Genomic DNA, 15869 nt, shown 5'->3' with positions numbered 1-15869 from the left:
TATATAATTTGTTTTTTTAAAAAAAAAACAAAACAAAATGATTTTTCATTAATATCTTTCAAAAAATTGTAGTATACATGTTTATTTTTTAAAAAAATAAAAAATAAAATAAAATAATTATTCATTAATATCGAATTTAGCAAATGGAGGTGGAGTCAAAATAGTGCAATATTAATCAGAAAACTCAGATTCGAGCCACCTGAATGGAGTGAAGTCAGAAGGGTGCAATACTAGGGTTTATCAAACTGCCTTTTGTCTGTATATATCGCGTATATTACTTTTTTTAAAAATTCTTCGTGTGTTTACCTGAGAATGAAATAGTCTTTAATAGAGTCATAAGGAGAACATTACACCCAAAGTAAAAAAAATTTGTCATGAATACAAATTAATCAAATCTCAAAATAAAAATATCGCAAATCAAAACTTTTAAAAATTCTGAAAATGTTCTTTTTTTATTTTATATATGTGAAAAGTACATAACCTCTGATTAGATCTCCTATGATGGTGCATCATATTCAGTGCAAAAGTTTAAATTCATTTTGTACAAACCCTAGATTAATTTGTTTTTAATTACCATTGACCAAATTAAACAAATTGGCCTATCTATATAATATTATTCCCGCATAATACGTCTCTTGGATCCCAAAACAAAATTACTTATCATATCATAATCTTCAAATTTCGAGAATTAAATAAGTTATTTTTTATAATAATATCTTTTAAATATCTTTTAAATTATTAATTATTATAATTTCTATCTATCAATAATTTTTAATTTCAAACACCAAGCCGACAAGTTAATAGTAATTAAATAAAAGATAATTCACACAACTTTTTTCATAATAAGTAATTCTCACAACTTTATGTAAATTCGATAAAGCAATTAATTCTCGAAATTGCTTAAAGCTTCATTTGACACTTGGAACTAAATTAATATATATAGTCAACCCAAAATGATACACAAAAAATACATTTCATATATACTTGGAGTTTTAACTTATATATTTTCTCGTCTCAATTTATGTGATATTATTTTAATTTTGGAAATTAAATATTTTGGTGTTGTAAGGTACGAGAAATTAGAGATAATAATTCAAAATAAATGTAGAAATTTTGTTTTATAATGTGTTTGGTTAGACATATTAATTAGTTTCAAGATTACTATAATTAAAATTTATATATTTGAAAACTACGTAAAAATACTATAAATCACAATAGTTTAAAATATTTAAAAGGCACATAAAAATTTGCAATAAAAAAATCTTGTCCTACAAAATTCAAAAAATGCTACATAAATTGAGCATATATATAACCTTATCCATATTTATAGCTAACAACTCGCCTTATTTCAAGATTATATTTATCACACTATAGATTTATCGAACGTTGTAATTGAGCATCTATTTCTCATATCTCATTTATTATAATGTATTATATGTATACATGTGGGCCCCATGCTTTGATAAGAAAGTGGGAGGAATTTGACATATTAGTACCCCCTTTACCAATGCTAGCTACAACACACTTTCTACAACTCAAGTGGCATAAAATAAAACTACTTTACTCACCTCTCTCTATCTATATAGTCAATCAATTCCCATCTCCCTTCCCTTTTCATTTCTCCTACACAAACCACTCTCAACAACCTCTCCTCCTCCCTCTATCATCACAACTATCACCACTAGCACCACCGACATGTCGGATAAAAAGTGTAGCCACCACAAGAGCAAGAAGAAGAAGCTAATCCAACGTTGTTGTGCTGGATTCCTTATCTTCCTCTTCTTAGCTCTTCTCATTATCCTCATAGTATGGGCTATACTTCAGCCTAAAAAACCTCGTTTCATCCTCCAAGACACAACTATCTTCACCTTCAACGTGTCCGCCCCGAACATCTTCTCAACCTCTATCCAAACCACAATATACGCACGTAACCCTAATAGCAAAATCGGAATTTATTATGATAACATGGATATATACGCTATGTATCATAATCAACAAATCACGTATTACACTCAAATACCCCCGGTGTATCAAGGCCATAAGGACGTTAACATATGGTCCCCATTTGTTTACGGGAATAACATCCCGATCGCCCCGTATAACGGGCCGGGCCTGTCAGAAGATCAACAAAACGGGGGCGTTTGGTTGGATTTTAAGATTGATGGGCGTGTAAAGTGGAAAGTGGGGTCCATAACAACGGGCCATTACCATTTACATGTCACGTGCTCTGCATACGTGCCACTCGGTGATCGGCCCGGTTACGGAGGGGTTATGGTTGGAAATAACGCCGTTAAGTATCAACTAGCTCGGGATTGCTCCGTCAGCGTTTGAAGTAACGGCCGTCAAGTTTGTTTTGAATTCTCTTTTCTTATTTAAAAATCTATTTTTACTTCTTTTTTCTTAATAAATGTTTTGTTCCTTTATAGTTGATGAAATTGTATATTTTGCTAAAAAAAAAAAATTAAAAATGGAGGATAAATCGGATATATAGGGGAATCCATAATCTTGTTACAAGTTGTAATTTAATTACTACAATATTATATATTATATTATTGTTTTGTTTCTAGAACAATAATATATATTCAGTGTGATCTGAGGAGTATATTGGATACGTAAATTTTATTTCTATTTTTATAGAATAGAAATATTATTTTCGATAGATACTCAACTTAAAATAAAGTATTATCCGAAGTGCGGAATCATTGAAACTATATTTTTGTTTTGTTTGTGTTAAGAAAAAAAAAGTGAAACAATTATTGCTGTGTTGTGTTATACAAGTTGTCAGTATCTTTGATTTTTAGTATTTTAAATATTATAAATGTTTTAAATTTGATATTTTAAGAAATGGCTTACTTGATGTTTACTCTTCTTTACTTTTGTTTCAAATTTATGTGATTCACTTTTTTATCGTAAGAATTTTATTTTATGTTTAATAAAATGATGTAGACCATAAATTTCATAAATAATGATAATATTCTTTTTGTTAGATTTCATATTCAGTTAAATGGTGATACATAAATTAAAATGAAAATAATATTTTAAATCATAAAAAATAGCATTAATTAAAATTGAAAAAGTGTTTGGTCCATAGGACATATGAGCTGTATATTCGTTAAGCCTATACGAATTGGGGTGGGGGGGTGGGGGGGAGGGTATATGCCCATGTGATTACACGTTTTGTTTTCTCTAACAGTCAATGAGATATCAATTTAGGAATAGTGTGGTGGGGATGGATTGTTCCTTTCTTAATTAAAATTTTTGAATTTGAATGTCGAGTATAATTTTTTTTGATAGGGTGTACTTTTCTTCGTATAGGGTCCTATGTAAAGCGAGTTTAAAACAGTCAGATTCCAATACAGATATTGAACACTGAATAAAAAATTTAAAAAATGTATAATAATTTAGAGGTAAGAGGAGGGGATGATCTTTTTTGTTATTCATGCGCACGATAGTCAGGCTCCAATACAGATATTGGACACTGAATGAAAAATTAAAAAATATATAATAATTTAGAGGTAAGGGGAGGGGATGATCTTTTTGTTATTCATGCGAATTTGATATTCGCATTAAGTTTCTAATTAATTATCTAACGAAGAGATGCTCTGTATTAAAATAATCTTTCATTCATAAAGTTTGAAATCGAGACTTTTAATAAAAGATAATGAAGTTTAATCCATTTTACTACAATATATAGTGTTGGAAAAGGGATGTTGTGAACTACGATTAATTATCACTACTTTTTAACATATTATTACTACGTATACATTTTTTTTCTTCTAATTTTTCATAGCATAAGATTTATAATTATAAATAATTTAATACTGAAAGTTTTCTTATAGTCACACTAATTAAATATCTAAAATTTATTTTAAATAATAATTTTTTTCAAAAATACTCTTAAACTTTATATTAAATTAAATTATATCATATAAACGGAAAGAAAAAAAATTATTCAAGAGTGTTTGTTAGGTAGAGTGTTCTAGTGGGAAACTATCATCATCATCCATATAGACTATAGTTAAGGGCTGAAATAAACAAAATAAAAATGGCCAAATTTGTAATTTAACAAAGAGATAAGACTTTCAAATTGTGGATATACTTTCAAATTAAATATCATTTCTAAAATTAGAGTGTTTCTATTTTTTTTTCTTGCTAAAATGATAAAGTTTGTTTTCTTTTTTTAATTCTAAATGTAGGTTTTGGGAAAATGCCTTTTCACTTAGAAATACTATATTTATAGTTTGAGAAAAACACAACTTTCTCAAAATAAATAAGAGATGTTTTAGATTACGTTTTAAAAATCAGAAATCTCAAATTCAATCTACGTGAATGAGAAAAAATATCTTATTAAGGTGTATTTCTCCCCTTTTAATGATGGACTTTATACGGTAAAATTTAAATTTATTGAAAATCGAAAGTAGATACCAAACAACAGATAACCATGAAAAGAAAAAAACTTTGTGGTTATTAATCAGAAATTTCAAACTTTAAACTTTATATAAAGTAAAGATGAGAATTTTAAGGAATTAAGAAATTTATTGCAAAGATATATAAGTGAACGAAATGGCTAACAGCTCATAAAGACAACAAACTATCCTAGCTAAAAGAATAGAATAATTTTCTCTTTAATGTATTTATTTTTTTAAAGAAAAATAATCATTTTTTAAAAATGGAGTAATTAATTTTGATTATGAGATATTTGTTTTGCTATAAATACCTTTTTTTAAAATAAATTAATTTAATAATGTAAACAAATAAATAAGAGATGTTTGTTAGTGCATAAGAGAAGAAAAACAAAATAGACTTTTGTTTTTACGTGTAAGAAGAGATTAAAAGATTATATCATCTAAAACTTAGAAATTGGTGGATGGATGACCTAATAATTTGAGCTTTCTCTCACATACGCACATAGATGGTGTGTTGAGTGTTCGGTACGGAGAAAAATATTTTTTATTTTTTTCTTGTTTGTTTAATTAATTTTTTAGAAAATATTTTTTTTATGAAAATACTGAAGTTGCTTAAAGAGAATCGGCGAAGATTAATATACAAAATTATATAGATCAGTACATATAATTCGAGTAAAGTATCAATGTATGGAAAATGATTTTCTCAATAGAAGTAGGAAAAATATGTCTTACAAGTGATTCCGTATGGATTGTGTTTTCCCACTCTCCAACACGAGCATTATCTTCATTCCCTCGTCCCCCCCCCCCTCCCCCCCCGCACATCCCCATCGCCCAACTCACATCTCTTATTGTATTTGTCTAAATTATTGTGAACTTAATCCACAAATCAAACAACACCTTAATTGCTCAATCGAACGCGTCTAAGCATTGGGCTTTCTTAAAGGAAAGGTCAGAAATGCACAAATAATCCTTTTTAGAAGGATTAGTGGAAAGTTATAATTTTGTTAAAGTTTAGTTGTTTCAATCGACTCCAAATATATAATAATAATTGTATATTTGATATAATTTAACATGTGAGATTATTGACTTTATATACACATATAGACGTATGAGTTGACTTTAATATAATCTTTGTCAAAAACTTGTTAAACATTAAATAATTATAAAGAACTCAATATGTTTTAAATAGGAGTGCTACAAGTTGCTATCTAGCAATGTTGTAGATTCACGATCCACTAAGAGAGAAAGCACTTACGATAAAGATTCTCATTTCAGTACTCAAATTCGAGATTTGATGAAGGAATCATATTATATTTATTCATCCCATTACAATCTTTAACGGTGGTGCATCATTTCTTCCATACTACTCAAGTATTTGTTTCTTTACTCGGTCAATTCTAACCCTTTCTCTATTCGATGAAAGTGATCAGTGAATGTTATTTCTTTTACGTGATACTGATTTATGGACATTATGGTAAGTGCTAGTTTGTCAAATGGCTTATAGACTAGCTTATTTTTTAAGGACATGGAGCCCAATAAAAACTCCTTGGGCTTAAGCCCAATCAGAAAAATGTTTTTTTTTGGAGGATTTAGTTGCTTTTAGTTAGAAGTTTGAGTCGTTTGGTAGAGTGTATTAGGAAATATAATGCATGCATTATGTATGTGTATTAGTAGTACCTTGTTTGGTACACTTTTTCTTGCCATTGTGTATTAAGTTGTGTATTACTAATACCAGGTAATTCTAGGTATTAGTAATACATAGCATTTAATACTTGCGTTAGATTAAATAATTACAAAACTACCCTCAAAGCCTTTTTAAAACATTTCCTAACATTTTCTCTTCTTTTCATTTTCTTTCTTGTCATATGTTTTTATTTGTTTTTCAATATCTNTTTAATTTGTTGGTGTCTTGATAGACTTTATGGCCTCTTAAGTATCTTTTTTTTAAAAAAAAAATAATAATCTAATTTCAACATAATTTAATTAAAAAAATTTACTATTGTCGCAATAAATTTGATAAAAGAATTCTTTGCCAACTTTTCACAAAAATATTTTGACTCAAACAGCACAACTATTTAATAGTATTTTTGAGAAAAAGAAGAAGAAGAAGAGGAGTTAATGATGTAACGCAAAGAACTTTGTTGCAAGGAAGTGTAAAAATAAATAAAGTGTGAAGGGTATTTTTGTAAACATATATTTTTAAATAGAAATTATGCAAGATTTGTTATTTCTAATACATCAACCAAACAGTGTATAAGAAATAATGCTTGCATAACTAATGCAAGCATTACTAGTGCAAACACTACTAATGCAAACACTACTAATGCACCCTATTTTGTATTATTCTTATACACTCTACCAAATGACTTTTTCATTCTTTGTCTTTGAGACTCTCCAAAATTTGAAAGAATCATTAAAGGGGTAAGCGCTCTCTAATAATTTTTTATTTCATTTCAGGACTCCAGCTGAGACCTCTAATTAGGAATAAATTAAGTATAACTTACATAAATCCCATAGTGTAAGGACATAAATTACATTATATTCCTATTATTTTTCAATTTACAAAAATTTCTCAAAATCAATGTTATTCGGATACATAGCAAACAAGCCGGATACACTAAATTCGATACATTAAAACAAATTCAGTTACACTTTTAAAGAAAAGAGAATATAAAATTGATTGTGAGTTCCCCAAATTACGTAATCTAGTTGATTTCAATTTCTCCCAAATCTTAAAAACGATTCAATCAAATCAAAATTTAAATTTTCTTCTTTCAGTTCTCTTTCAAATCCACCCACCTTCAATTCAAAATTCAAATTTTCTTCTCTCAATTCTATTCCAAATCGTCTAGCTTCAAACAATTCAAATTTTCTTCTTTCAATTCTTACCCAAATGGTAATAGATTAAAAAAGTCAAAAACAATAGTTGATACGTGATGAATACATTCAAGAATCTAGGAAAACAAGGTGAGTTATGAACGATACATAAGTGATGGATTTCAAATTTATTCTTCCAATTCGTCGAAGATCCTTTCAATTTTGATTCAAAATTATCCAAAAAAAAAATTGCGAAGATACATCATAAATATTTTGACTTTGCTGAGACAATGAAGAATTTGAAGAAAAAAAAGATCTGACATTCAAGAATATGGAAAAAATATGAGCCTCGATTTGCAATGTATAAAATAGATAAGAGTTTTAATTTCATAGTAAAATAGATCTAACAATCGGATGTATGGAAAAAATATGAGCCTCGATTTACAAAAAATTAATTTAATAATGTAAACAAATAAATAAGAGATGTTTGTTAGTGCATAAGAGAAGAAAAACAAAATAGACATTTGTTTTTACGTGTAAGAAGAAATTAATAGATTATGTCATCTAAACTTAGAAATTGGTGGATGGATGACCTAATAATGTGAGCTTACTCTTACACACGCACATAGAGTGGGTGTTCGATATGGAGAAAAATATTTTTGATTTGTCTGGTGGTTTTTGAAAATATTTTCTTTACGAAAGTAAGTTGCAAAGAATAGATGATTATACGAAATTATATTGATCAGTACATATGATTCGATTAAGGAATCAATGTAAGGAAATGATTTTCTTAATGAAAGTAAGGAAAACAATTTCGTCTTACAAGTGTCATTCCGCCTCGATCGTGTCTTCCCATGTTGGCCCGTCTCGATCGTGTCTTCCCACTCTCCAACACGAGCATCATCTTCACTCCCATCCCCATAGCTCCCATCTCCTTCACCCAACTCTCACCTCTTATAGAATTTGTCTAGAATGAGTAGTCGAAAGTTATAATTTTGTTAAAGTTTAGTTGTTTCAATCGACCTTCAAATATATAATAATAAAAGTGATCAATGGATGCTATTTCATCTACACGATACCGATTTATGGATATTATGGTAAGTGCTAGTTTGTTAATGACTTGTAGACTGGCTTACTATTTCTAAAGGACATGGAGCCCAATAAATACTCCTTGGGCTTGGGCATAGGGACATTTTATCCCAGGAAAATCAGGAGTGTGTGTTTGGCATGATCCAAATATAGAAAATTTTGTATTTGAAATTTTTCATTCGTTGCCCGATATCTATTTTGAGACTCCCCAAAATTCGAAAGAAACCATTAAAGAGGCAAGCACCATTTGATAGATATTTTTTTTTCATATCCAGGACTCCAACTGAGACCTATAATTAGAAAGAAATTAATCGTATGTATCCAACCATAACCTTTGGTTCTCTAACCAACACAAACAATAACATACTCAATGTACCTCCATCAAAATCACATCCCTTCTACTTCTAGGTCTGAAGCCATTGCGGGCAAACAAGACATTAACAACAATTCGTATTTAATCAGAACATTTCACTAAGAGAATTTAAAATATAAAAATAAATATACGAAAAAGTTACATAAGATTTAAACCCCTCAATTTTACTTGACTCCGTCCCTGCTTGTACCTCACATACATATATCTAAACCCGCGCCGCTCTAACAAGTGAACGAGCTAAAATGTGAAGGTATAAAAATTCTCTTTTAAAAAAAGTAAGAACTTTTGTTTATTTTATAATAATACAATAGGGAAGACAATATAAGTTTTAGAAAAAACGAAGTTTAACTTATTTTTTTCTTTTAATAGCAAAATTGAAATTCAAAATTTAAAGACCAAATATCAATTCCAAGGGGCCACTTTTTTTTTGTAACTTTAATGTAACGGAAATATTGCAACTTGACCTTTATGTATGTGAAAACTAAGAGCCTATTTGAATGGCGTTTTAGTTTATTGTATTATTAATAATAATTTATGACTTTTGGTTTTCTTTTGTTATTTTAAAGTTAGTGTTTAAAATATATTTTTTTTATTGTATGTAAACATTATAAAAATGCTTTCAAATTGTTTGGGCTTAAAAGAAGTGTAACTTACAAAAATGACTATAGTTTTAGGGTCAAAACTATAAGTATTATATTTTTAAAAAATAGCTACACTTGATGTGTCAAAATGGCTATGTTTCATGCATATGTCGTTTTTTCGTTAAATACAAAAATACATCTAAATTTAATTCCCACCAAATAAGGCAATTATGTAACTGCCATTCCTTTATTTCAGCCCTTAACCCCCTTAATTGTGTACTTTAAATTAGCGATAATCACCACTACCGTCTAGGTTTCTCATCAGTTTAAAAATAAAAAAGAATCTTTAATCTTTCTTCTTCAATTTTCACCTAACAAATTCAATTCCAACTATCACAGTCTTGATCCGACATTTCAGAAAATGGAGCGAAGAAAATTGCTATGTAGAATATAGTATTGACGGGACAGTGTTGAAGGAATATTCTTCGTATTTTGATTTGGTTGATTTAATTTCGGTACAATTGAACATCGATCTTACAAAAAAGTGTATCAAAATCAAATACACTGTTGAAAGTAACGACACGCCTATGAAAATACGTAATGACATGGGCATGCGTGTATATGTTCAGTTAAAAAAAATCAACACTCAATTTGGAGTATATCCCCTGTGTGTAAGTATTTTCAATAAGGAATTCATAATGTATTATGTTGTTTCTGGTCCTCCAATTAACCAATCTGGGAATTCGATTGGTATTCTTTTTTGCAATATTTGGATCAACATTCATATAGCCAAACTTGCATAGCAAGAGGCATACCATCAATATGTAGTACTGTTTCTTGACATCCATTTTTTTGTTATGTTTTTGACCAATTTGAAGAAAACATCTTTTCTCCACGAGTATTCATGGTAGCGACCGCTCTCAACTAAATCAAATTGTATCCTTGGAATTGAAGAGCTCTTCTTCTCATCGGAATAGATGAACGTACTGATAAAATATAAAATTGCAAATTTAACAGCATCATCATCATTCCATCACCCCTTACCTTCTTTTTATACTTACTTATCAACTCAGCCTTTCTTACAGTACAGATTTGAAGGGGAAGCATACACCGACCCAATTCAATCGATTCAAAGATAGTTGTTTTGGAGTGTATACCAAAATGCACGTGTGTGAGGCGCAAACACAAATCTTTAGGTGTTTAATGGTTCGTGAATTGGAGGACAATTCCCTGGATGAACTGTTCTTTCGTATAAATCACACCACTCTGTTTTGGAATTGAAGAATTTTCCATTATTACTGGTTTGAACTATTTCGCTCATGAAGACGATTTCTTATTTGACACAAGTGAGCCGAACAGAATCATCGAGCAGTACTTTGAGGGTAAAAGTACCGTAAGAAAGCCAGAGTTGATCAGTAAGTATAAAAAGAATGTATAGGGTGATGGGAATGATGATGATGCTGTTAAATTTGCAATTTTATATTTTATCAATACGTTCATCTATTCCAGTGAGAAGAACTCTTCAATTCCAAGGATACAATTTGATCTAGTTGAGAACGGTCGGTACCATGAATACCCATGGAAAAAGATGTTTTCTCCAAATTGGTCAAAAGCATAACAAAAAAAATGAATGCTAAGAAACAATACTACATAATTGATGGTATGCCTCTTGCTATGCAAGCTTGGCTATATGAATGTTGTTCTGCTGTTGATCCAAATATTGCAGAAAATAAGATCAATCGAATTCCCAGACTGGTTAATTGGAGGACCAGAAACAGCAGAATACATTATGAATTCCTTATCGAAAATACTTACACACAAGGGATATACTCCAAATTGAGTGTTGATCTTTTTTAACGTAACATATACACGCACGCCCATGTCGTTACGTATTTCCATATGTGTGTCGTTACCTTCAACTCTGTATTTGATTTTGATACATTTTTTTGTAAGATCGATGTTCAATTGTATCGAAATTAAATCAACCAAATCAGAATATGAAGCCTATTCCTTCAACACTGTCCCGTCAATACTATATTCTACATAGCAATTCTCTTCGCTCTATTTTTCGGAACACCGGATCAAGACTGTAATAGTTGTCATGGAATTGAATTTTGTTAAGGGAAAACTGAAGAAGAAAGATTAAAGAATTTTTTTTTATTTTTAAACTGATGAGAAACCTAAACGGTAATGGTGATTATCGCTAATTTAAAGTGTAAAATTAAGGGGGTTAAGGGCTGAAATAAAGGAATGGCAGTTACATTATTAACAAAATTGCCTTACTTAGTGAAGAATTAAATTTGGATGTATTTTTGTATTTAAAAAAAACGACATATTAAAAAAAAATCAACATATGCATGGAATATAGCCATTTTGACACATAAAGTGTAGCTATTTTTTTTAAATATCATACTTATAGCTATTCCAATCTAATAACCCTAAAACTATAGTCATTTTTGTAAGTTACACTAAACTAAACTGTCTATGTAACACCTTTTTTAATACAACTCTTCCCTCACCTTTCTTTTTTTGATTTCTCATTTGGTGTCCGAAGCTTGCATTGGAGTCCGGACTAAATCTAAATTGCACACGACGAAATCCATACCCAAAGCTCAAACCCAAAACCTCTAGTTAAGGGTGAAATAGTCTCACCCTCACCTTATGTGAAGGCAAATACTTTGATCACCAAATATACATTTTTAAAAAAAGAAATAATCACTATTCAATTATCATCCATCTCCAAATTGAATTCACAAAAGCAAGCTCAAAACAATTGTTGCTACTATTCTCCTCTCCGATATTTTAGCATAACTTCTTCACTAATGTATTTTCATTTTATTCCTTTTTATATGATAACTAGAAAATCTCTTTAAGTAGAATTTAAACCTACAACCAATCAATTAACAATCGACCATTTCACCACTAAGCTAATGAAGAACAACAAACTTAATATTGCAAGTCCACTCTTGTTCTTTGGACCCAACCTATGACCGAATTAAAATGAGTTTGTCACTCTTTTTCACATCTCGATAAGAGTAAGACGATATACACATCATACTCTTCAAACCCCACTTATAAAATTATCCGAAATATTAGTTGTTTGTAAAAGCAAGCTCAAAACAAAGAAACACAACACAAAAGAAATGATTATTTATTCACAAAAAACAATACTATTCAAAAACAATAAGATAATAATAATAATAATACCATATTGTCTAATGGATTGAATAATAATCTCCCAATAATCCAACAAAAATTAAGAAATAATAAAACCAAAAAATTACCAATCAAGATTACATTGAGTCCTCTCAAAAGTACCATTACCCTTAAATGGTACCTTTAAATCACACTTAATCATTGGCTTAATCTTCTTGGTCTTAATCCAACCAAATTTAAACCTAATCCTCATATAAAGCCTTAATCCAATTTGATAAACCCCAGAATCCTTCTCCACATTGTACTCGGATCCTAATTGAACCGAATCCTGACCCGTAAACACCAGATTCAAATCGGTTGTGTTTTTGTGACCCTGATAAAACGGGTCGGGTTTCACAATCGAGAAATTCTGGCCGTGATACATAGCCCTAGCTTCAATTGAATCGTAGTAAATCCCAATTCGTTTATTAGGGTTTCGAATTGAGATGTTGAGATGGAGATCGTAGTACAGAGTGTTGTTTCTAGTTGAGAAATCGAATTGGGTTAATGAAGCATCGGAGATGTGGAAATTTACCTTGTTTGGACGGAGAACGAACCAGCAGATGAATCCGACGACGGCGATGATGACTAAGAGAGTACAGAGGATTTGGAAGATGCAAGTGCAGATGCAGTTGAAGATACAGCTGCAACAACAGGTGAATGGGTTGCAACAGCAGCCTCCTCCGCCTCCGCCGTGGCCTGGACGGTGGTAGGTTTTTGACGGCGGTGGAATTGATGGGCCGTAATAAGCTCCGTTCAAGTGGGGTTCCGGCATGACTGAACGGAAAATTGAGAGAAAAGAGATAAAGCAATTGCGTAGTAGTGGAAGAATGCGAACGATTTTTGTGTGAGTGGAATTGTGAGTATTAATATTATATATAATAAGTCACAATGCAATTATCATTGTAAGCTTTTTATCAAAAGCTAACAAGATTTTTAGTTACATATTTATTATTTAATTAAATAATAAATATGTCTTGTTAGCTTTAAAAAGTACTTTTTCAAAAAAATAAGAACTATGTTTTTCACGATAGTCATTCAACGAATCGCTATCCATTAAATAACATTAATGAACTAAATTATTGATAACATAAAAAACGATAAATAGAGAAGTAATGCGGAAATATTACTATCAACGATGATTATGATGGAGTGATAGATAAAGATAATAGCTAACAATTGTTTAGTACAACGAGAAAGTACTACTACATATTTAGTTCATTAGGGTTAGGTAACACTAATGAACTAAATATGTTGATAATATATCAACTCCAAATATGTTCATCAAATATTTGAACAATTATCTCATAAACCTATTGAAAAGACTTAATATATCATGGAGCTATCATATCATGTAAGTACTATTAACAATGAGGGTTGTGGTGGATTGACAAATACTATTTTATCCTTAATCAATAATTTTGAGTTCGAATTTCCATAAATTCGAAATCGCTTTTGTTAGAGAGCACATTACTACATAACAAATTAATGATAAAGCATTCTTTTATACAACCAAACAACGATAACATAAAAATGCAACATTACTTTTTAGAACTAATTAAATAAATGACAATTCAAGAACTTCTATTCTATTTATAATTCTTCCAATCCAAGGTCTTATAGAATAGCTACAAAGAGACCCACCTTCACCTTATTCTACTTTCCTTAGCCTCTAACTCAGGCGTGGTAAAATAAATAGTTGGTAAAATCGACCCTGATCAGTATAGTTAGATAGTTAGAGTTTGTAATTCCTTCAACAATTCTGAAATGGAAGGCTCAAAGGAGATGGCTCTTCATTCTTTTCTATTCATATCGCGGTCAATCGCATAGAGGACCTATTTATGAAAACCAAACCACTACAACATAACTTTTTAGAACTAATTAAATGAATGACAATTCAATCTAAACTACCAAACAATACCATGTTAAAATTCAATTAAACTTTGGATACATAAATAAAGAAGATAAAGCATGATAAACAACTAAGGAATATCATAAACCTTCAAAACAAGAATTGACATTTTGTCCAAATATAATTATTCCAATAATGTTACTTACAATATATATCCTACTATGTGTTATTAAATACTATTTATCACATAACTAGTAGTTGTTTCACTTATAACTATGCTTATGCCTCAAATTTTCTCCACAAAAACAAGAAACTAAATTTAAACAAAGTTGACTAAAATAGAATCAACCATGTATTAAACCTTAACCACACCAAAAATTATTGGCATTTCCACAATTTCCTCCTAACCATTTATTTTCATAATTCACAAATTAAATAATATTTACACATATAACACATTAACCCCACCTTTGAAACTAGGCAGAAAAACAATACAGAAGAATCATCCTCCCTACAATTTGATTCTTCTGTATTAGAACAAACACAAATTAAAAAAATAAAGTTCGTTCCAATCGAAATTTATTATTATTAAATCAAAAAAAAAAGAAGAAAAAACCCCGTCATGGGGAAATTTTGTTGTTGCAACTGTATCTTCAGTTGTGTTTGCGCATGCATTTTTCAGATCCTTTGTGTGATTATTGTCATCTTTGGCATCCTTTTTCTAGCCATTTGGCTCATTTGGAGGCCCAACAAGGTCTATTTCCACGTGTCAGATGCCTCATTGGCGAAATTCGATTTCTCTCCATCAACCAATACCCTTGACTATGACCTTAACCTCAACTTCGAGATAAGAAACTCCAATGAAAAAATTGGCGTTAAGTATGAACTCATAGAGGCAAAATCGAATTTCCATCAAAAGAAATTTGCCACAACGAACTTTGAATTGTTCTCTCAGGATTCTAAGAACATGACTATTTTGCATCAGGAGATCAAGGGTCAAAGCGATGTTCAATTCGGAGATAGAGAGAAATTGGATTACGAAAATGAGAAGAAAAATGGAGCTTTTAATATTTACACAATGTTTAACGTTCACATGAGGCTAAAATCAGGTTGGATCACAACGGGAAAGATTAAGTTTGTTGTTGGCTGTGGACTAAAGGTTCCACTCAAGTCTGATAATACATCACCTTCTACTTTTCAAAGAACTAATTGCATGGTCTTTCCTAGTTGGGCCTCGTAATACGTCAGACTTGATATGAAGAGTTACCAGAATTAAACCTTTGACGAAGGTGTGTGAAGTTGTTTTTTTTGTTTGTATGATGTGAAATGCTATTCATCCTTATATATATATCCTTAAAAGGATGAAATGTATTTGAATAAAATATAACGAATATAGAGAATTCATACAAGTTAATCGATCCTCAAGTTAATTGGGATTTGATATATAGTTAGTTATTGATGTTGATTTTCTTTCATTTCTAGTTTTGTTTTGTGTTAATTACTCAATATATCCTAAAAGACAGAGTTTATACATATTAAATGATCTTTTGAACATG

The 15869-nt window shown here is 30.1% G+C and overlaps 3 protein-coding genes across 3 annotated transcripts; 2 read left to right on the top strand and 1 right to left on the bottom strand.

Moving 5' to 3' along the window:
* Positions 1–1556: 1556 nt before the first annotated feature.
* LOC125865440 (NDR1/HIN1-like protein 1) lies at positions 1557–2563 on the top strand. The gene has a single exon (XM_049545641.1). The coding sequence runs from the start codon at positions 1696–1698 to the stop codon at positions 2329–2331; it is 636 nt and encodes a 211-aa protein (XP_049401598.1). The 5' UTR covers positions 1557–1695; the 3' UTR covers positions 2332–2563.
* A 9934-nt stretch (positions 2564–12497) lies between these two features.
* On the bottom strand, positions 12498–13327 carry LOC125865407 (NDR1/HIN1-like protein 3). The gene has a single exon (XM_049545604.1). The coding sequence runs from the start codon at positions 13234–13236 to the stop codon at positions 12547–12549; it is 690 nt and encodes a 229-aa protein (XP_049401561.1). The 5' UTR covers positions 13237–13327; the 3' UTR covers positions 12498–12546.
* A 470-nt stretch (positions 13328–13797) lies between these two features.
* LOC125859979 (NDR1/HIN1-like protein 3) lies at positions 13798–15553 on the top strand. Its single transcript, XM_049539842.1, has 2 exons — positions 13798–13815; positions 14996–15553. Exons 1-2 carry the CDS (start codon positions 13798–13800, stop codon positions 15551–15553), a joined length of 576 nt encoding a protein of 191 aa, XP_049395799.1.
* The last annotated feature ends 316 nt before the right edge of the window (positions 15554–15869 follow it).

This window comes from Solanum stenotomum, chromosome 1, assembly GCF_019186545.1.
Source record: "Solanum stenotomum isolate F172 chromosome 1, ASM1918654v1, whole genome shotgun sequence".
Taxonomy (NCBI): Eukaryota; Viridiplantae; Streptophyta; class Magnoliopsida; order Solanales; family Solanaceae; genus Solanum; species Solanum stenotomum.
Note: the sequence above shows the minus strand (reverse complement) of the source record. Positions and strands in the feature narration are given on the sequence as shown.